The sequence below is a fragment of the Gopherus flavomarginatus genome, chromosome 6 (assembly GCF_025201925.1).
Source record: "Gopherus flavomarginatus isolate rGopFla2 chromosome 6, rGopFla2.mat.asm, whole genome shotgun sequence".
In the NCBI taxonomy this organism is placed as follows: Eukaryota; Metazoa; Chordata; order Testudines; family Testudinidae; genus Gopherus; species Gopherus flavomarginatus.
Genome location: NC_066622.1, coordinates 72,244,467 through 72,271,292, shown reverse-complemented (window position 1 = coordinate 72,271,292; position 26,826 = coordinate 72,244,467). Strand labels below are relative to the sequence as shown.

At 43.6% G+C, this 26,826-nt stretch overlaps 1 protein-coding gene across 1 annotated transcript; it reads left to right on the top strand.

Moving 5' to 3' along the window:
* Positions 1-6,162: 6,162 nt before the first annotated feature.
* LOC127053889 (bone morphogenetic protein 2-like) lies at positions 6,163-13,446 on the top strand. Its single transcript, XM_050959238.1, has 5 exons — positions 6,163-6,454; positions 7,079-7,218; positions 8,145-8,261; positions 9,520-9,721; positions 12,995-13,446. The coding sequence occupies exons 1-5, from the start codon at positions 6,163-6,165 to the stop codon at positions 13,444-13,446; spliced, it is 1,203 nt and encodes a 400-aa protein (XP_050815195.1).
* The last annotated feature ends 13,380 nt before the right edge of the window (positions 13,447-26,826 follow it).

The window sequence follows — 26,826 nt, the reverse complement described above, 5'->3', positions numbered from 1 at the left end:
GGAGCCGGGAAGAGACCAGCTACCAGAAGCAGGCACCTGAGGAAGGTGGGATATTTGCACGGGAGAAAGAGGAGAGAATAGCCAGTAATATTTGGTGAAATCACAAGAACAGACGTAGCCCTAGCATGCAGTTTCTGTTCTGAAGGCTAACTTCACAACAAAGAGGTCGGAGCTACAGTCCAGCCAGTGGCATAGAAAGCAGCTTGATCTCTTCAGCTGGGGATTTCCCTGGAGGAGGAGTTCCACAAATGGTTGTATAGTGGGCACAGGTAACTCTTACTGCTCCCATTGCAAAATTTGGATCTGGAGCCACATGCTAAAGCCTGTGATATTCAGTGATGCCCAGAGCCTGGGATTTGGTTCAGACCAAAAGCCAAAAATGAGCCAGTCAGCCGCGAGATCTGGAACCAGAGCTGGGTTTGTGTTCTGAAGTTTCCTGGTATTCTAATACAGCCATTTGATTTACAGCCATCCCTAATGTGCAGTTCCTTTTAGCCATATTTGTTGCCTCAAAATCCTCCAATTACCAAAAAAGGTAGGAAATCCCCACAAAGCTCCCTGCTCAGACTCCACCCCTGCCATGCCTATGCAAATACCCCCACCCAGCGATAATACTATGCACTTAAATTGCACCTTTCATCTGACTCTCAAAGTACTTGACTTATATCACCTAGTGAAAACTCAGATCATCCTAATTGCAGTAAGTAGATATTATTTTACAGGCAAGCTCCCTTCCCACAGATGCATCTGCTTCTTACCCATTACAAGTGGTTCATTACAATAAGCAGCATATTAATGAAATTCAGAGGTGATACGACATCAGGAGGAATTACAAACAATATTGAGGATTAAGAAATAGTACAGAAGGACCAAGATAGGTTAGAAACATGGGCAGGACACACCACATGTAAGTAATATGTGATAAAAACAGCTCAATATCTAGTTGGCAGCCAATATCAAGTGGAGTGCCTGAAGGGTCAGTCCTGGGACCGGTTTTGTTCAACATCTTCATTAATGATCTGGATAATGTGATGGATTGTACCCTCAGCAAGTTCACAGATGACACTAAGCTGGGGGGAGAGGTAGATACACTGCAGGGTAGGGATAGGATACAGAGATACCTAGACAAATTGGAGGATTGAGGAAAAAAAAATTGGATGAGGTTCAACTAGGACAAGTGCAGAGTCCTACATTTAGGACCGAAAAATCCCAGGCATTGCTACAGGCTGGGGACCGGCTGGCTAAGTGGCAGTTATGCAGAAAAGGATCTGGGGATTACAGTGGACGAGAAGCTGGATCTGAGTCAACAGTGTGCCCTTGTTGCCAAAAAGGCAAATGGCATTTTGGAGTGTATTAGTAGGAGCATTGCCAGTAGATCGAGGGAAGTGATTATTTCCCTCTATTCTGCACTGGTGAGGCCACACCTGGAGTATTGTGTCCAGTTTTGGTCCCCACACTACAGAAAGGATGTGGACAAATTGGAGACAGTCCAGCAGAGAGCAACAAAAATGGTTTACGAGAAGAGGCTGAGGGAACTGGGATTGTTTAGTCTGCAGAAGAGAAGAGTGGAGGGATTTGACGACAGCTTTCAACTACCTGAAGGGGGGTTCCAAAGGGAATGGAGCTAGACTGTTCTCAGTGGTGGCAGATGACAGAACAAGGAGCAATGGTCTCAAGTTGCAGTGGGGGAGGTTAGGTTGGATATTAGGAAACACTATTTCACTAGGAAGGTGGTGAAACCCTGGAATGGGTTACCTAAGGAGGTGGTGGAATCTCCAGCCTTAGAGGTTTTTAAGGGCCAGCTTGACAAAGCACTGGCTGGATGATTTAGTTGGGGTTGGTCCTGCTTTGAGCAGGGAGTTGGACTAGATAACCTCCTGAGGTCTCTTCCAACCTTAATCTATGATTCTACGAATACAGGCTAGCTTTGTACTGGCATGTGCTAAGTGATACACAGCATGTGATGCCATGCTAAGAAGGATCCCCCCTAAGACAACATGCTTTTAGATTATCTCCTTTCAGCATAGACATTAATGATCCCATGACTCTTCTCACAAAAGCAGGGATTTGCCTCTACAACTTTGGCCAAAAAGATCATTCCCATCTACTGCGATGTTTCCTGTCCGGCTGCCAAACTCCATCCCAGAAGTGGCTGCATTTCAGTGCTGTTGTACATGTATGATTTCTTACACCCCTGAGAACTGTCAGGCTGAGTGGTGCTGTGTGACTATGAGATGTTGTTGTTATCCTCATCAATATTTTCTTTTTCCTGGCTTTGTTTTAATGTGACTGGCAATTAGCTGTGACGGATTAGTGAACAGTGTTTCTGAAGAGCATGGATTCCTATACAACCTTCTCAAATGCAACCCTGCTCACAGTGCACACCCATTTGCTATAAACGGGCGCACAGCTTTGCCACTCAAGTTTATGATTTTATGGTAAGTACGAGTGAGGTTGAGTGACTGTGTGTGTTGTGCTGGGACAGTTGTGTTGATTTGTGTGGGTGGCAAATAAAGGGTGTGTGCTGCAGCAATGTGTGTTTGGGGGTCATTGTGTGGTGATGGTGTTGTGGGGGGGATTGTGTTGGTTTGTGTCAGAGGGGTTGTGCTGGGAGATTTGTGTTGATTTGTGCAGGTGGCAGTTGGGAGCACGGGTGTGGCCATTGAGCCAAGTAATTCATGATCTGTGCAGTCTCTCGCTCATATAACCAATTAAATCTTTGCATTCAGATTAGCTGTAGAGTAAGGGTGATGACTGGTTGAGTCAACTTGGATATCACAGTGGTCTAGGACTCTTGGCATGGCACAGAGTCACACCTTACTGCAGCTGTGCACCATGTAGGTGTAATGTGTAAAGTCAAAATGGCTCAGATCTTAACAACTGAATGGTAACAAACCATGACACCCAGTAACAATTCACCTTACTGATATACTGAACACACAGAACTTTCAGCCACGCTTATAGTTGCTCCAATTTTGTTTTACTGACTTACCAGAGGTTTTAGACTTCATGTGACACAGACAGGGACATTCCTGAACTCTGAATAGATTTCTCTCTCTTTCTAACGAGGGTGGACCTTAGTAGAATGCTCAGTTTGTTAGAGTTGCCTTATTTTAAAATCAAAATAATGTATACTTCACACACAGTTTTCACACCAATGTTTTCACAAGCAATGTGTTAAGCTATATGATAAGCACGCTGTGCCTAGGTATGAAGGCTAATCTGCTAATATTTAGGACTCCAGAGATCCGGGTCATATGCCTGACTGTGCTGTAGACTTCCTGTGTGACCCCAGCAAATCATTCAGCCTCTCTTTGCCTCAGTTTCCCCATCTGCAAAATGAGGCTGATAATACTATAAGGAACTGGCTAGAAAGGAGGTACACCATGGCCCTCCTCTGGATGGATTCCTAAGTGCTCAGTTGTGTATCGCAAGCCCCATTCTGCTAGCAGCTAGTAGGTATTCTCTTCCTCCGAGTGGTAGTGGCTTGTGCTTTTAGAGCTGGACAATCTGAATTCTCTACTGGTTGTTACCCCAAAGTGACAAGTGGCCACAGTGTGCAGCACAGTGACCACCACGAAGTTCCAGGCAGCAACAGATTTGTTACTTGATACAAATGTATCATGGCACTAAATGAAACAAGTTCTGTAAAATCCTTTCATTCCCTCATATAGGAAAGCACCAAAGAGAGGCCCAGTTTCATTATTATTAGATCCATTTTACAGATGGGGAAAAATGAGATGCAGAGCAATGAAGTGACATGTCCTAGGGGCAAAGCTGAAAATGCACGAGTTCTGGCCCTCGCTACACAACATGTCCTGGAAAACACTGCAAATGTTCTAATAGATGCAACTCCACTAATACTTCACCTAGTTCCTGAGAGGGGACAGGTTGCCAGCAGCTGGTTCTGTGCAGTTTTATTTACTGAGGTCATGTCTACTCGACAAAACTGCATTGCTTTGACTCAAGGTGTGGTTTAGTTAAACTGGTGCAGACGCTTGTGTGAATGCTCTTATTTCCAGGTAAGAAGCACTTATTGCAGTTTAACATAAATCAATTAGAAATTGGTTTGCTCTCTCTCACAGTAAGCCACTTAAACCAAAATAAGAGCATCCACACTAGAGCCTACGCCAGCTTAACTAAATTGGTTTAGACACTGATTTAAATTACACGTTCATGTAGACAAAGACTAAGAGACATCTGCATGGAGACAGAGGATCTGTGCCAGGGTCCATCGTTGCTTAGTTCATCTGCTTGTGCTGCTCATGTTCCACCTGAGGTCATCATCTTATGGAATACCATGCTTAGCTGCCATGGAGATGTGGATGTCACCTGCATGGGCTGAGGACCACCAAAGCTGGTAGGCTCCTGTTGTCATGCTGTGTCTTTAAAACCGCACAAGGGAAACAGAAAGGACGATAGCAAAACTTTCTGTGCCATGTTGCTCAACTTCATTTACATGAGATGTTATGCATGAGGTACAAAGGGGCAAATGGTTCCTTTGCTGTTCCCAAAAGGTAGACACAGATCTGGTCAGTGTCAATTCCAGATCCAGAATTTAAGCCTCATACTTGCCAAATTTGGGAGTGCCTGGCCCAGCAGGATTGGATCAGACCCAGCTGTTCTTCTGTATTATTATTATTTATTTGTTTTATGGTAGCATTGAGTCTCCAGCTCCATTATGCTGGGCACTGTACATTCACATAAAGATTCTTTCAATTGTTTCTGGACTCAACTGGTAGTTGTCCTTTAGCTGGTGAGGAAGGGCTGGTATCAGGGAACAATAACACGATTAGACTCCTGGGGTACAGCGATCTGGTGGCTTAGCTGGCTTAAGATTTGGGTTTACCGATATTGCATTTTAGTGCCTCTGTGAACTGAATTTTATGAGGCCAAGATGAGAATGAAGGGAATTCACTGTTGCTTCTGTTCAACCTCCTTGTGTGCCCTTTAAAACAGCAGTTCACAACCTTTCTCTTTCTGAGGCCCACCCCTAGCGTGCTGTGAAAACTCCACGGCCTGCCTATACCACAACTGTTTTTCTGCATATAAAAGCCAGGGCCAGCATTAGGCAGTAGCAATCAGGGCAATTACCTGGGGCCCCATGCCAAGGGGCCCCACAAAGCTAAGTTTCTCAGGCTTTGGCATCAGCCCCAGGTGGCAGGAGTCCCATACAGCAGGGCTTCATCTTTCGCCCTGGGCCCCATCTAATGCCGGTCCTGCTTGGCAGACCTCCTGAAACCGGCTAGTAGGCCCTGGACTCCTGGTTGAGAACCACTGCTTTAAACCACTGGGTGGATCATACAAACAGCCAACTTCTGCCTTTTCTTCTAGAGGCTGGGAACTGACTGTAGATCTCCTGAGCCCCGCTCCAGTGCCTTAACCACAAGCCCATCCTTCCTTCCGTCCTGCTCTAATGAATAGTGCATGAGGGGGGTACAGAAGGATAAAGAAGAGAAGCAGCTGAAGGTATAGCACATTCAGGGAACTACAAACAAATGGCTTCTTTGATGCTTACAAGAGTGGAAATGACACTCCCCTAATTGAGACGGAATCCTTTTATGTGTACTTCAACAGTCCTTAAGCTTCAATAATGGGGGTAGGGTGTGGGTCTCATTACAAGACCATCTCTGCATAACCCAGCTAGCCAGGAAAAGCACCTTCCAATGGGGTGTTTGATTAGGGAAAGCAGTGCATGCTTAGCAAGGTTATCAGATTTAAGGCCAAGGACTGAAAAGGGGGACTGTATCTTAGACCTAGAAAGAACAAAAAAGTCCATCTTTCCCACCCTCTTCTGGTGATTGGAGGGTGGCTAGTTCCAGCAGGGACGCTGACAAAGGCCTGGAATAAAGGAATAAGTCAGATGTGTTGATTCAGGCTGTTTAGACAGCTAATTGTGTAGCTTGTCCACTTTCTGACTTGCAGGAACTCCGCCCAGGACCACACCACCACCAAGCTCAGATTTCTCATGCAAAACCAAGCACTCCCTGCACACTGCCTTATAGAACTGGTGGGGTGGATTTCTCAGCCCATTTGGGAGGCTTGGCTGCCAGTGATAAGTACCTGCTGGACCTCTGCACTCCTCAAAGACTCCAGACCAGAGCACGCTTGAGCTGCAGCTGCACGTCTCCTCCTGTAACAGCTGAAGAGGAGCCAGTTGACATGGCGGCATCCCAGGCCTGGCGCTGCCTTGCATTGCTGCTCCTGCTGCTCTGTGACCCCACTCGCTTGTCCAGGGTGCCTATGCGGACGCAGAGGAAAGGGATTGTTGCCGAAGCCATGCGGAGACTGCAGGAGGTCTTTGACATTGAGGCCTTACCCCATGATGTCCTGCCTCACAGGAAGCCACCTCAGTTTATGGTAGATCTTTTCAATAAGGTGGCAGATTCCAATGGGATCACGAAGGCCCCAGGGCTGCTGGAGGGCAATGTGGTGCGGAGCCTTGAAGACCGAGGTAAACCACAGAGAAGGAGATGGGGGAGAGGCTGGGTTAGGAGAAGTGGGACAAGGGACAAAGCTAGGGAAGCAAATTCACCCCTGGTGTAACTCCACTGAAACTAATGGGTTTGTGGAGAGAGCAGGGCTATATATGGGGGTGGAGGGGAATGTTGGTGTGTACATGTGTAGGAATGTGGAAGGGTGTTGGGTGATGTAAGGTGTTTTGTGTCTATGTGACCCCTGTAGATTAAACTTTTATATGGAAGCCTTTGATACAAACTCATTGTTACTTACTGAATGCTGGGGGAGGAGGGGCATTCTGAATTCAAAATAAACACAGGTCTGTTTTTTGTTTGTTTGTTTAATTCTTTTAAAATATCCTGTGCACAGAAAATTCAATTTGCTCCATTTTGTTAGCTGCCTGGCTCTTGCATGGTTGTATGCTTTTGGTTTGCTGTGAAGATCTATTTTTAATTCTATTTTCACTTCATTGTCTTAAGTCTATCACTATTTTAACACACACATTTGAATAGTTCTTCCTGTTATTGCAGGTGACATATTGCCATTTCCTGGAAAATCAGAGTATTCTTTGTGTCTTGCATGTTGGACTGGTTATTAATAGTCCTTGGTTTTTTTCCAGATTATTTTGATCAGTCTTATTTCTACTTCAACATCTCTTCGGTTGGGAGGAATGAACAAATGCTAAAAGCTGAGCTCAGAGTTTTCAAGCTAAATAAAAACAATGTGCCTCAAAAATCTTTTTGGCAACATTTTCTCAAAGTAAGTGGGTGATTATATTATTAACAACAATAACAAATGACTAATTAATCAACAAGTAGTGTCTTTAAGCTAACAAAGTTAAAAAAATCAAGCATGAAAGAAATGAGACTGAAACCAACTACCTCATGAAACTATCCTGTGTTTTATGTGATTACTGCCAGCAATTTAGAAGTTTGACTTCAACAAGCAAAGAAATACAACCAGGTTTTTGGTTTTGTTGCTATGCTATTTCTTTTTTCCCCTGAGCTTTTTTCAATGAAACATCCATGCTGCCAAACAATCTACTGGTTTATCTGTGCAAAAGCAAACAAGACAGTTTGGTGATCCCTGAAGGTGAGCTCAAACCACAGCCAAGCTGTCGCAGATTGAGATATTTGCAATCCAGATCCAAATTCTGCAGTGCCAGTCCATCTCTAGGGAATCAGGTGGCCTGCAAACCTAATGGGGCAACAGGAAACTTGGGACAATATCAAGTAGTCAAAAGAGAAAAAAAAAAATAGATGGCCAGGTGACTTTTCCATTTGCAGATATTTCTTTTTGTGTGGCTCTTAGTACATGAGATAATATTCAAGTGCTGAGAGACTATTCACTGTTTTTTTTGTTATGTATATTTTCTTTATGATTACCAGATATACAGGTTCTTATTTATTACTTACCCCTAAAAAAATACTGAGGATTAGGTGTATATATCTATCTAGGGTTAGAATCTAGATAGACCTCTCTGTAGGTATTTAGTAGATTTACATTACTTCTTGCCCTTATGTGAAGCTGACCAGAAGCAACTTTTTAGTCTCAGTCCAGGTCAACAGACTGGGTGAATCCATCCTGGAAGTGGAGAAAATGTGTTTCTTTGATGCTGACCTCTTTGCTGGAGACAATCAATTGTTCCCCATTTAATTTTGTTTTGTTATATTACCATATTCAAGGTGGATGTGTATGAGCTTTTGGACAGGAGAAGGAAGCCACAGAGAAGAAATCTCATTTCATCCAGACTACTGTCTTTGTATACCGAAGGCTGGGAGGTGTTCAATGTCACGCAGACAGTAAGCGGAGAATTCTTAATTCTGTTGTTTTTTATGCTAAAGATATTGTAACAAATTCATGGCCATGGGCTAGGAATTTCATGCTGGATACCAAAACTTCAGGGCACTAGCAGAGACAGAACCTTAAATTCTCTAGCTCCAGAGCCACAAGTCTGATAACCTGAACTTATTAACTGGTAGCAGCATACGGCCTGCAACAGCCAAAGGACCTTAACTCTGCTCATAGTAACAGCATACAATAACTACATAATTATGATTAAAGCATTTTAATGTTTGTGGTCTCAGAGTAGATGGCATTGATTTCTTGGAGAAATTGGTTTTTCATTTTCTTTTTACACTCACGGCATCACTATAGGGCAGAGTTAAGGTTATTTGGGTGCTTTAGCTTTGTATTTTCCATACCTTAATATCTCTGGATCCTTATAAATGTAACCTTAACTCTAAGTGTCTTTAGTTTGTAATACATGTTTTGGAGATGCCCTCACATTATTGATAAGTACTGTCAACATTATCTCCAGCTGAACCTGTTTTTTTGGTGTGGGGAATTTCACTTAAAAAAACAAAATCAACCATCTGATATCAGTAATGAGTTGAAAATCTGTACTATCAGCCTTATCTAATTATTTTATTCTGTGTTTAAGATCAGATTCACAAGCATGCTGTGGATGACTGGTTGAATTACCTCTGATGTTACAATGGCCTCAGCCAAGAGTGACTTAGCCTTACCTGTTAGTCCACAATTATAATAGTCAGATTCAGCTATTGTTAATAACTTAGCTTGATTGCTAATTTCTTCAGGATGTAGCCTGTGTGAGAGATTTAAATGAGTTTTAACAATATGGAAAGTCTGGAGTCTGTATTATTCCATTATTAAGATTATTTGGGAAAAGAGAAGTCTGAAAAAAGGTTCTACATTCCTGACAAGGATCAATTTTAAAATTAATTTTAACTCATAGATTAATCAATCAATGTACTAGTAAATTCTCAAAAAAATAATTCTGTATTTAAAGGTAAGGGCTGTGGTTTTGGGGAAGTTACACTGTATGCTTCATACAACACAAAGATGGTGAGTCCCTGGTTTAAGTACAAAACTCAATTTAACCTTAACTAGGCAGTTACAACTATTGTCTTCATAATAATATACATATATCCTGACAATCCTTTAGCCTATTCCTTCTTCCCTGATATAAATATTACTTAGTCCTAATGAGACAGACTTATTCAAATGATCTTTTCCACTTTTCTTTTTTGTTCTGAGGTTTCCAAATGGGTTAGAAACAGCAGCACTAACCATGGCTTTTTAATCACTACAACTCATCTATCTAAAACCAAACTGGAATCCAACTTTGTTAAGTTTGCCAAGAGCCAGCACAATATGCGAGACAGTAGGAATGCTTTCTTGGTCCTCTTCACCAATAATGACAGACAGAAATCTTCCAGCTTCCTGCCCTCTTCCACTGGTAAGACAATGCAACAGTAACTCTTTGAACGGAAGCTCCTTTTAATTAGTTCTGTTACTTCCTCATGCATTTTCTGCAGAAAGTTTCATTAGTCACATGCAGTTTCTGACACTGAAACTGATTTGGTTTTGCCACTGTCAAAAGCTTGCTTTGATATAATCATTTTATTATTTACTTCCTGAAGTGAGTCACCAGACATTTTAGGCCAGGTCTATACTAGGAGCACTTTGCTGGTATAGTTATACTAGTATTCTAGACAGGCAAAGTACTCCTGCTTGTTGGAGGCAGTTTAGATGAGCAAAACTGAAGCTTATTTGAGCCTCACCGTGAGCAAAACAAGTTATACTGACAAAAGCACAGTTTTGCCTGGTATAACTGCATCTACACTAGGTGCTTTTACCAGCACAGCTATGTCAGTCCCAAAATACAACTCAGCACATCCCTGACCAACACAGCTGTGCTATGCCAGCAAAAGTTTGTAATCTTCAGTCAACAGACCCAGTCTAACTGTCTTCTCTTCATGCCCACCATTCTGGTCAAAGGTATAGAACCAGTGACTCCTAGCCTATAAGCATGCAATGTCAACTCCACCAATATGTGGAGTTCAGCACTTCATGGGATGCAAGGTAGTCCTGGTGAAAAGGACACAAAATGATAGGGAGGGTAGCAAGCAGAAGCGGGGAAAGGAGATACACTGGCGGAAGGGAGAGAAGAGGGCCAGAAGGGAAGACAGGCTGGAAATGTCACTCAGATTGTGTGTGTGTGCATGCATGCATGTGTCCACCATGCAACGTTTTAGTAAGTTAAAGAAAAAAATTGGAATTTATACTACAAAGTTTTCCTATTTATCAAATTTATGTCCCACAAAAAATGTGATGGCTATGAAGCTAAGGTTGCAGGTTCATATGGGGTTTCAGTGCATATTACCTTTCTAGCAGGTAAACAACAAACCGAATAATGCAAACAAAAATGAGAACCCAGGCATGCAGAGGTAAGGTTGCACTGCTCAAACGAGGCACTCAAGCCACCTTAACTCTGCCCCTGTAGAGATATGTTCATACCATCTTTCCTTCTTTCCCTGTAGACTATCGAAAGCATGCTTGAGAGAATGTTGGTTTTTATCTTTTGTTTCCCACAATCATGTCTTTAATACTAAGTGTGATGATTTGTCACTTTTATATATCTAACATCCTGACAGGGCCATAAGCAGTTAGAAAATGGAGTTATGCAGTATCTGTATTCTCTACTTAACAAACCTCCTAGGGTACCTCAGAGGGGAATGCTATTGCTGCAAGCTACAAATCATCTCAGGAGGTCCACAGAGAGGAGGGAATCAGTGAGCACTAAGCTTGGGGAACAGAAGATCAGGAAGGCAACCCCTTCACTCCTGTGGACCTTCTGAGGTCTGCAAAAGCCCTCGGAGAGACTAAGGAGGCTTCTTGGCCCCTCACTCAGGAGGCTGGGTAACCCTCTTTTGTTCAGTGCCAAGGTTTCCTTAGGGGCTGAGTTACAATTTTAGGTCTATCTATGCAAGGAAAAGGAGTAGAAAACTTTTAGTTATTTCATTTAAGTAAGAAAGTGACCTGCCGAGGAAAAATATATTGTGTTTATATCTACTTTTGCTTCTTTATGACTCCTAATAAAAGCCTAAAGGGTGTTTTATTTTATTTGTTTAAAAAGGGGGAAGGGTTCTGCTTCTTCTTTATTTACATTAGACTTGCAGGTCCTGTCTAGGCTGGAAGATTCTACATGACTGGAGAGCTTATGCAAATGATGATATCACAAAATGAAAGTTCAGCTGTCCAAAAGGGAAGGGGATTTTAGTTGGGCAGTTTAAAACTTTTTTTGCTTTTGCTTTTGGTTTGTATTCTAAAATGTTGATTTAACTGCAATGACTAACTGACACTTTGAGTAACAGAATTCTTTGTTGACTGTTCAATACCTCACCTCTTAAATTATGACAAACATCCCTTACACCTCCCACTGATCCTCTACCAGAGCTAAGAGAGATTAGTCTTTACAGTCCTGATACATCCAAATAAAGAAAACTTAAAAATAAACTTTCCAGCCTTATTTGTACATCAGAAAGGACCCAAACAAGACAACATTGTGCTGGATCATGAGAACCAGACAGTAAAACTGACTAGAAAAAAAAGTAAAACAGACCCTGCCTAGCTAGTGTCAAGTTTACAGTGAAATTCTGGCTCCTTGTCCAGTAAAAGGACTTTGTTGTGGCTTGGAGACAGAATCCTGCTTCTCAGTGTAGGAAACCTTTGCCCCATCTACAATTTGTGGTCAATAAATCTAGGCTGTCCATGTTTCTCTAGTTCTCTGTTTCCCCTCTGCCTTCTTATACAGAGACATATCCAGACTTGGCTCTACAGTGCAGGGAGCTGTGCAGTCTCCAACAGTTTCATGATTTCCTGAGCCTTTGCATTTGTTTTTTTACTGCTTTTGGGGATTTGCATGCCAAGTTGAAGCTAGACATATTCAGATTGGAAATAAGACGTACATTTTGAACATAGGATCAGGATGAGGATAATGAATCATTGGAACAACGTATCAAGGGTCGTAGTGGATTCTCCATTACTGGCAATTTTTAAATCAACATTGGATTTTTAATTTTTTTAAAGCTAGGCTGTAGTTCAAAAGGGATCCTTCTGGAGGAGTTCTCTAGCCTGTGTTACACAGGAGATCAGACTAGATGATCACAATATACCCTTCTGGCCTTGGAATCTATGACTCTATGAAGAAGACTTCAGGATTTGGTCCTGAGGGAAGTGCACCCTAATGTATAAGTATTTAAGATTTATAATACTGTCATTGTCTAAGGCTATGTCTACACTCTGAGTTGGGAATGTGATTCTCCTGCCTGTGTATACATACTCACACTAACTATCTTTGAGTAGCAGTGTAGCCACGGAAGCACGGGTAGTGCAGTGGAGACATGACTACACCATGGGTAGCATGCACATGGCGAAGCCGTGCCTCTACTGCAACTGCCTGTGCTATTGCGGCTGCACGGCTGTTTGTATTTGTGTTAGTTCAATGAAAGCTAGCCTGTATGTATACGAACAGGAGCAACCACACCCCTTACTCATAGTAGAGATGAAGCATAAGTGTCATGGTCGTTACCCAGTTTTGTTTAAATCTATGTGTTTCATGGGGACTATCTTATTTGAGAGCAATAAACTCCTCCCAACGTATAGACAGAAATACAGTGTTCTTCATGGCAAAGGTTTACTTACCCCTGTCATGTCCTCTTGCTTTCAGAATTCCAGCCATCCTTGCCTGAAGATGATACTTCATCACATCTACCTCACCAAAATGAGGTCTTTGCAAACATCAGGGTGAACAAAAGCAGAAGAATTCGGGATACCTCCTCCTTCTCCCCCAAAAACCAAATTGTGCCATGCCAGCTCAATGATCTCTTCGTCGACTTCCATGAAATTGGTTGGGCAGGGTGGATCATTTTCCCACGTGGCTACAAGGCTTATTATTGCAAAGGGGCCTGCCTGTTTCCCTTAGGGGAAAGTCTAAGAGCGACTAACCATGCTACCGTCCAGTCCATAGTGCATACGCTGAAACTGTCCAAAGACGTCAGTACGCCGTGCTGTGTCCCAGACAAACTGAGCTCCATCAGTATTATGTACTTTGACGACAATGAGAATGTCGTCCTTAAGAATTATAAAGACATGGTGGCCACGAGCTGTGGTTGTCACTAACAGGAACCCTTTCTGCCTGCAACTGACTTGCATCTGGCCTCGGTGCACCCGTTCTCCACAGACCCAGTGGTGCTGGAACAACTTTTATAGTGAGGGTGCTGAAGGCGGATACCATGTATTTGGGTTGTTGTTTCTACGTCAAGCTGGGGGGGCACCAGCACTCCTAGTTCCAGCACCTATGCACAGCTCTTGTGACATTCAGATTAACAACATGTCAGGTAAGGGGGGAGCCAACCAGTCAGCTTTGAAATGGCTTCACATCCAGGCTCCACCCATGGAACTGCAGCAGAGAGGAGAATGCTACCAAACTCTACAGACTTGCTGGCTTTTAAAAGGGTCCCATGCCGCCTGGCCTGTGGTGACAATGTGGGGGTTGCTTCTGTATATACAAACCAGTGGGACAGAGCAGAACTTGGCTTAAGTCAGGCTATAACATAAAATCCTGAGCATTTTAGGCAGAACCATTTTTAGAAAACACCTCTGTTTGGTTAGAGTCTAGTTGTTGGAGCAGGGAGCCAGGATACCTGGCTTCTATCCCAGCTCTGGGAGCCAGGACTCCTGGGTTCTATCCCTGGCTGTGGGAGGGGAGTGGGGTCTCGTAGTTAGAACAGGGGAGGGGGGAAGTCTGGACTTCTGGGTTCTATTCCATGCTTGGGGACGGGGGGATCCCCTGCAGCTGGATCCCAGGCCAGGCTTGCTCCCAGTCTGCGTATCCATCTAGGGTCCATTTTCGAAGGAGCTGAGTCTCTGTAGACTGCTCCTCTATGGTTAGTGTCCTTCATAGCCACTACGAGACTGAACTATAGAGACCCCCAAAAGTCCTCCAGGACAGTAAGAGCACATTCCTCCCCCAGCCCAGGAGATCTGATGGGAGCTGGGGACTACGCTTTAGGCAGGGGCTCTATGGCCAAGCATGTCTGTGGGCGGATTCAGAGAGGGAGCTGGAACCTGGAGGGAGTGGGGGGGAAGAGGAAGAGTAGGAGCTGGAGCAAGGGAACCTGGAATAGGGGCGGGGAGAGATATATTTTATGCAAATGACCTAATACATATTTATCAATTATGCAAATATGGCATTGCTCTATTTGCATGGGCTCCAGATTTGCAGGCCTACAGCCCTAAGGGTCAGATCCCACCCCAGTACCAAGGGGGCCCCAAAAGTGCTGGGCACATAGTGGCAGAGCTGTTCCTCAGCCTTGATCCAACACTTGCCTGGCACACCAGCTCCTGCATGGCCAGTTGCCCAGCATGGCCCATTAGAAAGGGTAGGTCTCAGGGGAGTGTAAAGTGAGCCAGGAGACCATGCTGCCCAGGCTGCAGGAACAGCCCCTTCTGCTGTGTGTACACGGGAAATGCCTGCCATGTCTTGATGCCTTTTTCCACGTTGTCACATGCTCTGGACCTATATTGATAAAGGTTAAAAAGGCAGGATAGACATTAGAATTAGCAAAACACAATGCTAAGCAAATATTGTAATTTCTTCAAGTTCAACAGTAACTTTCTGGAGACGTGTGCTGCAGGAAGCTGGAGAAAATATTTATACTGTAGGGAACTATCTTTGTCTGTAAATAGCAACTTCTGTAATTAGCAAATTGCCAAATTGTTTTTACTGTATTAAACAAATGTGTGGAATATTTTTAATTAATCTGTAACAGTTATTTAATTTTCCAATAAAATTACGAAATACGTCTTCAATGTATGTTATTGCAATGTTATTACATTGGTCAGTTTCCCTTCTAAGGTCTGGTCCAATGCTCATTGAAAACAATGGACACATTCCCATTGCCTTCAGTGGGTGCTAAATCAAGCCCTAAACTCCCATGGCAAAATTGAAAAAACAAAACAAAACATCTATCCTTATATACTAGATCCTGTAATCGTTATTCAAATAAAACTCGCACTAAAGCTTTCTAGGATTTTTGCCTGTGTACCATCAGCAAGCTCAGATCCACTGGGATTAGCCCCATTCACTTTTTGTACCAATGCCTAAGTAAGTTAAGTACCAAGCTACACTTTTTGAAAGACAGTTTCAGTTTGTTGGCATATAAAGTTCTTAAGGGCAAAAAAGCCCAGTTATGGTTCTATATTATACACTCCCATGAATATAGAGAGTTGTATGAAGCTATTGCAATTATATTAACAGATCCAAATTATAAAGATTAATGCTTTGTAGAGCCATAGAGTTAAAAGGGACAGCAAGGGTCATCTAGTCTAACTCCCAAATGTGGCTCAAACTCAAATCCATTGAATAACTTATTCTGTCATAAATCTAGAAGGCCAATGTGCTACCCATTAAACCATAGAGCCTGTCAATAAAGTGTATAAACTTCAGAGCATAAACTGATCCCCACCTTGTGTCAGGATGGCATCTGCTTTCATGGTACAGTGCCTCATGATCAGATGGCCAATTCAGCCCTGGTGTAATTCCACTGAGGACAGTAAAGGCCAGATTTCCAAGGGTGAGCTGCCTAACTCGTTGAAATCAATGGAAGTTAGACATTTCAGATTTTTTGAAAATACCACCTCTGGTAATCTGGCCCTATGTGTAGTTACACCAGGAGTGAATTTGACTTTGAGTGTTTTGTACCTTCCTCTGAACCATCTTGCCCAGGCCACTCTCAAAGGCCAAAAGCTACCATCCTTGGAAAACTATTAAAGTGACCCTGTTTGGCCCCAGAGGTAGCTGCATTTCAGTATTGGGTGAAATGATTCCTGACACCTTTACCGCAAAAGACATCTGCATTTTGGAGAGGGCCGAGTGGGGAGAGAAGCAGAAGCCCTTGACAGGGGAAGGAGAGATGTCCCAGCAAGGAGATCCCAGTTCACCTCTTCTCTCAGAAATGCTTTCCCCTTGCTGATTCCCCCACCGTCCCAGGGTGAGAGGGGAAGAACTGGCTTCTTTGCCACTGGTTCTCCTTCTCCTTTGAAGGCAACAAAATGGTCCAATGCACTTTATTCCCTGTCATGGCACCCTACAGTGGTGGGGGAGGGGAGAGACAATGACTGAAATCAGGAGGGATAAGAAGGGAGAATGGGAGTTTCTGGAGATGGGACTAGGAATGGGAGTGGAATTGGGAGGGAGTGGAGGTTGGACACCACTGACAAAGAGGATAACTGCCTACTACTGTATCCAGCTAAGGGAGTTACTCCTTTAGTAAGTGAAGTCTGTGGTTTGGTGCTGGAGGTCTCATTTTCAAACCCTTGCTGCTGACTCATAGACGTTCGTGTGGCTGGTTGTGGGCCTGCTTGAGGACCCAAGCTCCTTTCAGATACTGTCCATTTCTTCTCCTGCCAATGTTCTCTTCCCCTTTCTGTGTCCCAGCACCACAAGATGGTCCAACGCTGCATCACCACATAAAGTTAAGACTCATGACAATAGCCTCCAGGATGGGTAAGCTCCCTATCCTACACTGATCTACCTTAACTACTAATATATATATTCCCACACACAAACCGCTGTTAACTTAAAGTTGCTCAAGTGTTTTTTTCTCTTTTAGGTTTTATAGCACTGCCTGTCACCATAGTATCTGGGTGCTTTCCATGTAGAGACAATAGCAACAGTGAAAGCCTTCCTGGAGTCTCCAGCTCTTCTCCGTTTTTGAATAAAAATTTGGTTTGGGGTAGGGTTTTTCTTTTTAAGTTAGATTTCATTGCTGTAGAACCTCTATTTTATGAACTAATAGCAGATTGAGGAGTTCATAAAATCAAAAAGTTCATAAAATTTAGCACCTCAAAACTACAGGAAGCCTGATGCATAGGTTGCTGTCTGGTTCACTGCATCTTTCTTCTTGTCCTTCAAACCACTGCAAAGAGCTTTCCAAAGTACCAAAGGCATCGGAATGTGAAGGGATGTTGACTTGTTCTTTGTCACCACTACCTGCCTGATGTGTTTGGGTTTTTTCCTGATGGAAAAAAATGAATCTTAAAACTGGCTGTTTGTAAGACTGGTGTTTGTAAAACTGAGGTTCCACTGTAATATCCTCTTCTCTTTTTTATTGGTAGGGTTGATTGGGCTGTGTCAGTGTTGTGAGTGTCATTCTTATGGGAGAAAGGCTGTTTGTAATGAGAAAATTCTTCCAACTCTAAGGTTCGCACTAAAAACCTGGGAAACCATGAGTTAAGACAATATCTGCACCCAGCACAATACAGATCTCCATGCATTCGCCCAATACCACCAAGAGATGTAGCCACACAAACACACTGAATATGACCCACTAACACAGGCACTTTCAATTAAATAGTATCCCTCAATGCATACATCAAAGAGTCATTTGGTTCCTCTGGGATATCTTTATGGGGCCCCTGTTGATTCAGATGACAGAAAGAAGAAAGTTTTCTATCAAAGAGCAGATATAATTAATAAGCACGGTAAGTGATGGCATAGCTGAATACTAGATAATACAGTTCTGTGCCACAACAGGTGAAATATGCACAGCAAGTTACCGCCACTCAGTTCTTTAAATTATTTTTTTTCTGCACCACTCAACATAGCTTCATTATGGATCATTAAACACTGATAATTAAAATAAAATATATTGGAATTGTTTATCCTGGACTTTGTAAGGAAATGAGGTTCATACTAATGCTGAAGGAAAAAATGAAAACTGCTCCAGGACTTCTAATTAGAATAACAATTACACATAAGTCGGCTTTTATTTTTTTAGTATCAAGGTGCATTTCTTGTTGTTAAATAATTGTACTAAGTATCAGAGGGGTAGCCGTGTTAGTCTGGATCTGTAAAAGCAGCAAAGAGTCCTGTGGCACCTTATAGACTTAACAGACGTATTGGAGCATGAATTTTCATGGGTGAATACCCACATGCATCCGACGTAGTGGGTATTCACCCACGAAAGCTCATGCTCCAATATGTCTGCTAGTCTATAAGGTGCCACAGGACTCTTTGCTGCTTGTACTAAGAATTCCAGAGTAAGAATTGCTGGACTTTGGAGCATTGGTTTAGTTTCAACATTTGAACCAGGCATGTGTTTATATGACATAATCAAAGAAGTAGAAGGAGATTTGAAGGGAATGTGGATCTCTACCAGAGTGGACAGTATGGAAAAGGGCTGTGACTCACTTGGAGTCTACCTATATCTATTATTATTAATAATTAGTATAACAGTAGCATCTAGAAGCCCCAACTCTTAATGGGGCTCCATTATTTTAGGCACTGTTTAAGCCAGGGGTTCTCAAACTGGGGGTTGGGACCCCTCAGGGGGTCACAAGGTTATTACATGGGGGGTTCATGAGCTGTCAGCCTCCACCCCAATTCCACTTTGCCTCCAGCATTTATAATAGTGTTAAATATATAAAAAAGTGTTTTTAATTTATAAGGGAGGATCACACTCAGAGGCTTCTATGTGAAAGGGGGCACCAGTACAAAAGTTTGAGAGCCACTGGTTTAAACCCACAGTAAGGAACAGTCCTTGCCCTGAAGAACTTAATGTTCTAAATAAACTCAGAGGGATTGAGGGTGCGATCCACAATGAGATGTAGGCATTGCGGTGCTCAGCATCACAGTGCCTAACTTTTAGGCACCTAGGAAATCCACAGAAGACCACTGCAATTCACAAAGCCTGAGTTAGATGGCTAGGATCCCTATACAATACATGGAAAGACATGGGCATTTAAGAATAGGATCCACAAAAGCCACCACACTAGGCGGGGAGCCGTCTGAACTAGCCAATGGAGATGCTGACCAGAGGGGGATGTGCTATGTCCCATCCCCTCACAGAGGTGGGCGCTTAAATCCAGGGTGCAGAAAGGCACTGAGCTCTGCTTAGTGATCCATGAATGGAAATGCTGCCTGGAGTCAGGAGGCTTAGGTGCCTCAGCTGTTTTTGTGGGAATGAATAAGACCTTCTGCCTTGTCTATACAAAACAGCTAGTAGAGGCAGCAGTAGCGGTGGAGCTACCTATCTGAGCAGTTAGCCTACTTACCTAGGGTATAGGGGATCCAGAGCCAATTCCCCCATCTGCCTGCAGGGGACCAAATATTTGAACAGGGGTCTCATGTCTCAGAAGAGTCCTCCAGCCATTGAGCTATACAATATTCTGATTTGAGCCTCTCTCTCTATTTCCTGTCGACATTGTTCCACTGTGGATAAATTACGAAAGACCATTATATAAATTATTGTAGTATATGTGTATGTCATACACACACACACACACACACACACACATATATATAAAAGCATATAAATTATAAAGCACTGGGGCTGCACTTCGCTGAGGATTGTGGGAGTACTTGGGAGTGAGGTTGAGTGTCGGTGTGCATCACTATTTACTCTGTTTTTCTTTGTGTGTGTGTGTTTAGTTTTATGGTTGTTGCAGGTTTAATTTCAGGATTTCTTTTGTTTTAGCAGGCTTTTGTCTGTCCACTGAGGGGAGGCAGAGCCCTCAGTTTGTTGTGGATTCTGAGGGTTTAACCCCATAGCCATGGGTTGAAAATTTTGTCTCCAGCCTCTTCCTCTGTGGAGGAGTATGATGTAACTGTGGGGAAGGTGAGTGGGTTTAAAAGGCGAGTGAGGTCTGCCTCCCGCATGAGCAAGGCTATGTTTGTTGCCTAGCTGAGCAGGTGGCTGTGGAGGAGATTATTGTGCGGGGTGTGTTTGTCCATGTAGTGGCCTTCACGAAACCTGCTATTAAAGTTGCTATCTCTAATGTTCCTCCTTTATTAGGAAGTGAGCAGCTGGCCAGAGACCTGGCAAGTTATGGTATGATCTGTAGCCCTGTTAGGCTGATTCCTTTGGGCTGTAAAGCTCCAGAGATTCAACATGCATCTCATAGGCAGGTTTGTATGATATTAAACAATGCTTCCCAGGTTTGAGAAGTTTACCTCAAGTATGAGATTGGAGAGTGTGACTACACTGTGGCCACTGACACTGATGACATGGCCTTTTTTTGTTGTGGGAGTCTGATACTTTAGGTCTGTCAGTGCCCTAAGATGAGGCAGGCCGTCCTTGGGAATGGAGACCTTCTGCCTGGGAATGTGGGGGTTTCTGAGAGTAAAGCACAGGACTGGGTGGCTGTGGCAGAGATGGGGTCCCAACCGGCTCCAGATGTCTGTGGGGATGTTTTTTGGTGGGGGGTTAGCACCTCCTTTACAACCTGGGGGAGATGGCATCATGGAGTCCGTGGCTCCTGACTCAGTGGCCTCTTGACCTGAACCTGACTGTGAAATGAAAGCTGGACCTGTTGCTATGGAATCTCTGACCTTGGCTGAGGATTCTGGCTTGCAGGCAAAGCCCTAAAGTGAAAAACAGCTGCGGAAAGGTCTAGTTTCTGAGGGTGCTGTGAAGTGGGCTAGTTTGGTCAGTGCAGTTGCCTCCTTGAGCGAGCCATTCCTGATTATACTAATGCGTCTGTTTTCTCGCCTGTTGTTCCTCCAGTGGATTGGGATGTTGACAAGCCCAGCAGTTTGCTTGCCTTTGGGTCTGCTGAATCTACTTTTAATAGCTTAGTCATAAGTCCTTGTAAGTGCTTGTGGTAAAGATTCATCATTTTCTAATGCTTGTTATGGCATGGATGGTGACTGATTCCAGCCAGCCAGCCTGGCAAACTGTATGCACACCTCCAGTTGTGAAGAGGATGGGTGATCTCCAATAGAGAATTCATCACACAGCTATAGTCATGCATGTGTTTGTGCATTGTTTGGCTCCACAGGTATCCATGGCCTGTCCTTTTTGTGACATGGAGGAGACTGCTTTTCATATGTTTCTTACTTGTTCCAGTTTACAGACATTATTTCTTTTACCTCAGAGTATTTTTTGGTTATTGTCCCTTGATTTTTCCCCCTACTGCAGTTATTTTTACTGCTAAGTATAGGTTCATAAATAGAGGTGTGGTATGCCTTGCAAACTTTATTTTGGGTCAAGCAAACATGGCCATTTTAACAAAACAGACCATGTAAATGATCTGTTACTGGGCTTGCCGATCTTATTCAGTTTTTTAGATTAGAGTTTAGATATTTTACTCTCATAAGCAATTTGGATCAGATTATTTAGCAGTCGACTATTGCAAATGTACTTTATATTGGGATGAGCAATTGTTTTATAATCTGTAATTTACTGTGTTTTTATACTGATACTATTAAGTGTTTTAAAAATCAGTCTGTCTCTCTCTCCATCTCCCTCCTCTCCAGTGACTATTTAAATATTTATCCACAGTGCCACAGGAGAGACTGAGGAAGCACCAGATCAGAATATCCCAAATCTGACTGATTACAGCACTCTCCTGAGAGATGGGAGAGCCCTGTTCAAATCCTTTCTTCCCCTCAGGTAGAGAGGGAAATTGAACCTGGGTCTCCCACATCCCAGGTGAGTGTTCTAACCACTGGGATAAAAGTTTAGAAGATGGGTGGCCTCCTCCTCCTTCTGAACTTTGAATGGGGCCCCATCTGGTAGGCATCCTGCCTGTTGTATCAGGTCCTGCAGACACTTAGGCAGACGAACACCTGTCTTCCCTGGCTTGTGAATCAGCCTGGGGCTTAGGCCTTCAGATGCCTAGAGGGAGGAAGCAGAACACTTGCCCAGCAGCAGGAATGTAGGCACCTAGGGAACTTTTACCCTGAAAACGCAAGCGACGACTAGTGAGCTTAGGCAAATACAGGGTTCAGTGGGAGTTTTGTGGGTGCCAGTGGAGCCAAAACTTGGATTTAGAATTGAGAGGGGAGGGGCAGTATCCTCCTAAAGGCCTGAGGCAGAGAGGCAGCTCCACAGAATAGGGGAGCAAGCAGTGACTTCTCAGAGACCTGAAGCAGGGGGACAGCCCCATAGGATGCAAGGAAGCAGTGACCTCACAGAAGCCTAAGGCAGGAGTAGCCATGAGGATCTGGGCAGGAGGAAGCTGACCTCTCAAGGGCCTGAGACAGGAGGCAGCCCCACAAGCTACAGGTCTTGTGTGGGTGGGGAACATTTGGCTCCCTTGCAGGGGGTGGTGTTCCAGTTCTCCAAATCTTGATGTTTCCCAGTTGTTCTTTTGTTCTGAGAGTTCTCACTGTGCTCCTTGAAAGGGTGGAGCTGCTGTGTTAGAGTAGGGGAAGACAATAGTGCAGCTGGAGGAAGGGGGAACCTATTGTGGGGAGAAGGATTGAGTATATTGTGTTTGTGTGGGAGTGCAAGGAGGGACTGTGTAAGTGTGTGCAATGGGAATCAGTCAGGAGTGGTTTCCTTTTGCCCAGGCCATGGGCTGGGACTGGGGATGAGGGAAGGTAGGATGCCTCTAGAACACGCTAAACTGGTCAAGTTGGATCGGAGCAAGAGCCTGTGCTTCAGCTCAACCGGCTTAGCATGCGCTGAAATACAATTTGCATTGTCTAAACCAGAGCATTATAACCTGTTAGATCATCCTAAAAAAAACCCCCACATTTTATCCTAGTCAAACCAACACCCTAGGTCTGCATCTGGCTGCCTAGGATATTTACTATAGTGATGTCACTATAGGAGATGGATCCTGATGTCCTCCCTCTACAGGTCTGTCTATATTGGATAAAAAATTAGGGGTATTCTTAACTCAGGGAAACAAGAGCAGTGAAGACACAGCAACCCGGGTTAGCAGCTTGAGTTTAAGCCTATAAGGCAGCCTGGGGTCAAAGTGGAGCCACTGATCCAAGTTGCCATGCCTTCACTGATATTTTAACTCAGGTTAGTGACTCCGATTTAAGAACTCACCTTTGTTCCGCAGTGTCCCATATTTTATGTGACAGCTCCGCTACCCATGTTGCTGCAGAGGATAGAGCTATGGAAAAGGACCTCCTTGTCCAAAGTAGTGTCTGGCTGAGGGTGATGACCAGCCCTGGAGTTTACAGAATCATAGAATATTAGGATTGGAAAAGACCTCAGGAGGTCATCTAGTCCACCCCCTGCTCAAAGCAGGACCAACCCCAACTAAATCATCCCAGCCAGGGATTTGTCAAGCTGAGCCTTAAAAACCTCTAAGGATGGAGATTCCACCACTTCCCTAGGTAACCCATTCCAGTGCTTCACCACTCTCCTAGTGAAATAGTGTTTCCTAATATCCAACCTCCAATTTGTCTAGGTCATTCTGGACCCTGTCCCTACCCTCCAGAGTATCTACCTCTCTCCCCAGCTTAGTGTCATCCATGAACTTGCTAAGGGTGCAATCCATCCCATCATCCAGATCATTAATGAAGATGTTGAACAAAACCAGGTACAGGACAGACCCCTGGGACACGCCACTTTATACTGGCTACAAACTAGATATCAAGCCATTGATCACTGCCCATTGAGCCCGACGATCTAGCCAGGTTTCTATCCACCTTATGGTCCATTCATTTAATCTATACTTCTTTAATTTGCTGGCAAGAATACTGTGGGAGACTATATCAAAAGCTTTGCTAAAGTCAAGGTATATCACATCCACCACCTTCCCCATATCCACAGAGCCAGTTATCTCATCATAGAAGGCAATCAGGTTGGTCAGGTACAACTTGCCCGGGGTGAATCCATGTTGACCATTTCTGATCACCTTCCTCTCCTCCAACTGCTTCAAAATGGATTCTTGAGGACCTGCTCCATGATTTTTCCAGGGACTGAGGTGAGGCTGACCTGTCTGTAGTTCCCCAGATTCTCCTTCTTCCCTTTTTTAAAGATGGGCATTATATTTGTGTTTTTCCAATCATCTTGGACCTTCCCTAATCACCACGAGTTTTCAAAGATAATGGCCAATGGCTCTGAAATCACATCAGCCGACTCCTTCAGCACCCTCAGATGCGTTGCATCTGGACCCATAGACTTGTGCATGTCCAGCTTTTCTAAATTTCTTTCCTTAGGAAGGGAAGGGAGAGAAGGATAGTACCTAACAAAGGTCTCAAGCCCCGCCCTTTCCCAAATTTCTAAACCTCCAATTCTCCCCAACTGAACAACCCAATGAGTAAGTAACCCAATCCCTCCCCCACCCACCCCAGCTGGCACTCCCTCCTATAGGACAGAGCCATTCACTGTAAATGTACAGGAGCTCTCACAGTTAATTGGGAAGATTGTCAAGGGGATGCATTTCAATGACTCTGTGTAAAAATGTCACACCTAGTCCATTTAAGTGTCCTGCTGGTGTTGTTGAGGCTCCACCATGGGAGAACATTTAGCAGGTGTGAACTGATGGTTAGTGAATGAGTCAACTGTGCCTTGCTATTAAAAGCCATTCACAGAAATAAGAGGGCCTTTCCCTATTACAATATAGAAGATCATAGTGGGAAGTTTCCGTACCTACAAGAGCATGTGTGGATACAGGTGCAAGGAGAAATTACGTCACGTCTGTTTCTTTACTGTAAAAGCAACAGCAAGTGGCCTGCAAATCTGGGCTTTGACACTTTGTCTGCATTAGGAAAATGACCTCTTACTGGCAACAAGTGCAGCTGGGTACAATTGAATGGCAAGTGTTTTCAAACCAATGCTTTGATGCACTTGAGTCAAAATTATGTCTTTTCTCTGTTAAGATTTCAGAGATAGAAAATAAGAATCAACAGAAAAAAATGTTGATGAAATCAAAAAGAAAAAGGAGACATTTGAGATAGATCAGTTCCGCTGCCTGCAGGATTGAAGCAAAAAGACCTGCATAGGAGTACAAACTTCTACTTCCTGAGCTAAAGGACTCCTTTTGTCAATTGGGGAGCAGAAGCAGACTCATTGTATATGGTTCAGTTACTTAATCGGGCAACACACTTCTTATGAAAAATGTCCTTTTTCTTTGAAAAACATGTAATGATTTTGCAATCTGGGATTTTTCCAAGCACTTCAGAAAGGAGTGGTGAAAATAGTTTTGTTTTTAAAAATTCCTCATATACATTTGCTTCTCCCCTCTGGTTATTCACATTATTCAGATTACTTAATAAATCTCTTGGAAATTTTTTTGCATCTTTGTATCCTCAATAGATACAGCAGAATTATGCAGCAAATTTAGTGAGAGGAAGAAATTATTACTTAGGGCTTGTCTACATCAGAAAGTTGCAGCGCTGGTGAGGGAGTTACAGCGCTGCAACTTAGGAGGTGTACACATCTGCAGGGCACCACCAGCGCTGCAACTCCCTGTTTGCAGCGCTGGCCGTACTCCCGTTTTGTCTCGGGTGTAGAGGATCCAGCGCTGGTGATCCAGCGCTGGTAATCAAATATAGACACTTACCAGCGCTTTTCTTGACCTCCGTGGAATAAGCAGGTATCCCAGCATACCTGAGGAAGCCTCTGGTAATCAAGCTGGTCTCCTTCCCTGGTTTGCTCTCGCGTTCCCCGAACCACCCAGCAAACCGCAGGGAAGGAGACCTGCTTGTTCGGGGGTTCGGGGAATGCGAGAGCAAACCGGGAAAGGAGACCAGCTTCGCCGCGGTTTGCTCTCGCGTTCCCCGAACCTCCCTTGAAGCCGCCCAACAGCGCTGCAGTGTGGCCACATCTAACACCACTTGCAGCGCTGGTTGCTGTAAGTGTGGCCACTCTGCAGCGCTGGCCCTATACAGCTGTACTAATACAGCTGTAACAACCAGCGCTGCAAAATTTTAGATGTAGACATGGCCTTAGCTGAATACCAGAGTACATCTCTTTCTGGATTTATCCAAAGCTGAGCAGGAGGAAATGTCTATTTCACATTTCACATTGCATTATTTAGCTTCCATTTAGCCCACATAACTTCGTCTTGTTAAAGGTATAAGAAAAACACATGTTTATTCCATAATTATGACAATGTGAAAACATTGTTAAATTCTCATAAAACTACTAACAAATCTTTGAAGGCTCCAGGGGCACCTTCAGAGTTTACTGACTCAATAATTGCCTACATTCTGATCTGAAAGTGGTTGATTTCTTTTTATATGCCTTATGTATCATTATACCAGATGTTGCTATGTAGTTTTCTGCATGGAAAAAAGAGTTTGTGTTTAATTAACATGTTGTGTTTATCAATCCTGAAATGTTTGATCTTGTATAGTATGTCAGGATTACTTCTGCTATTCTATGATACTCTCCTTTCTTTTATAATCCTTCTTTAAATTGTTTTTTTTAGTAATACTCTTTCAAAATAATAAATATTTTTTTAAAGTGAACTTGACACATCCCCAATTTCCATATATGGAAGCAAAATCACATTCAGGGGTAAATTTACAGTTGTGCTGAGGCCCAGCCTCTTTTTTTATACAAGCACAGTAACTCCTAGTGACCTGACCACTACCCAGATCAGGGTCCCATTGTGCTAGGAGCTGCACGTACTAATAGAGACCACCCCTGCCTTGAAGAGTTTGCAGTTTACATAGATGATCCAGGTGGAGGGAAATATGCCCATTGTACAGATGGGGAGCTAAGGCACACAGAAATTAAGACCCAGATTATCAAATGTATTTAGGTTGTCTAACTCCCAGTGATTTCAATGGGAGTTAGGCAC

Coding starts and splice junctions, on each gene's coding strand:
- LOC127053889 (XM_050959238.1), top strand. CDS start 6,163: ATGGCGGCATCCCAGGCCTGGCGCTGCCTTGCATTGCTGCTCCTGCTG. Junction 7,219..8,144: donor TTTGGCAACATTTTCTCAAA/GTAAGTGGGTGA, acceptor ACCATATTCAAG/GTGGATGTGTATGAGCTTTT. Junction 9,722..12,994: donor CTTCCTGCCCTCTTCCACTG/GTAAGACAATGC, acceptor TCTTGCTTTCAG/AATTCCAGCCATCCTTGCCT.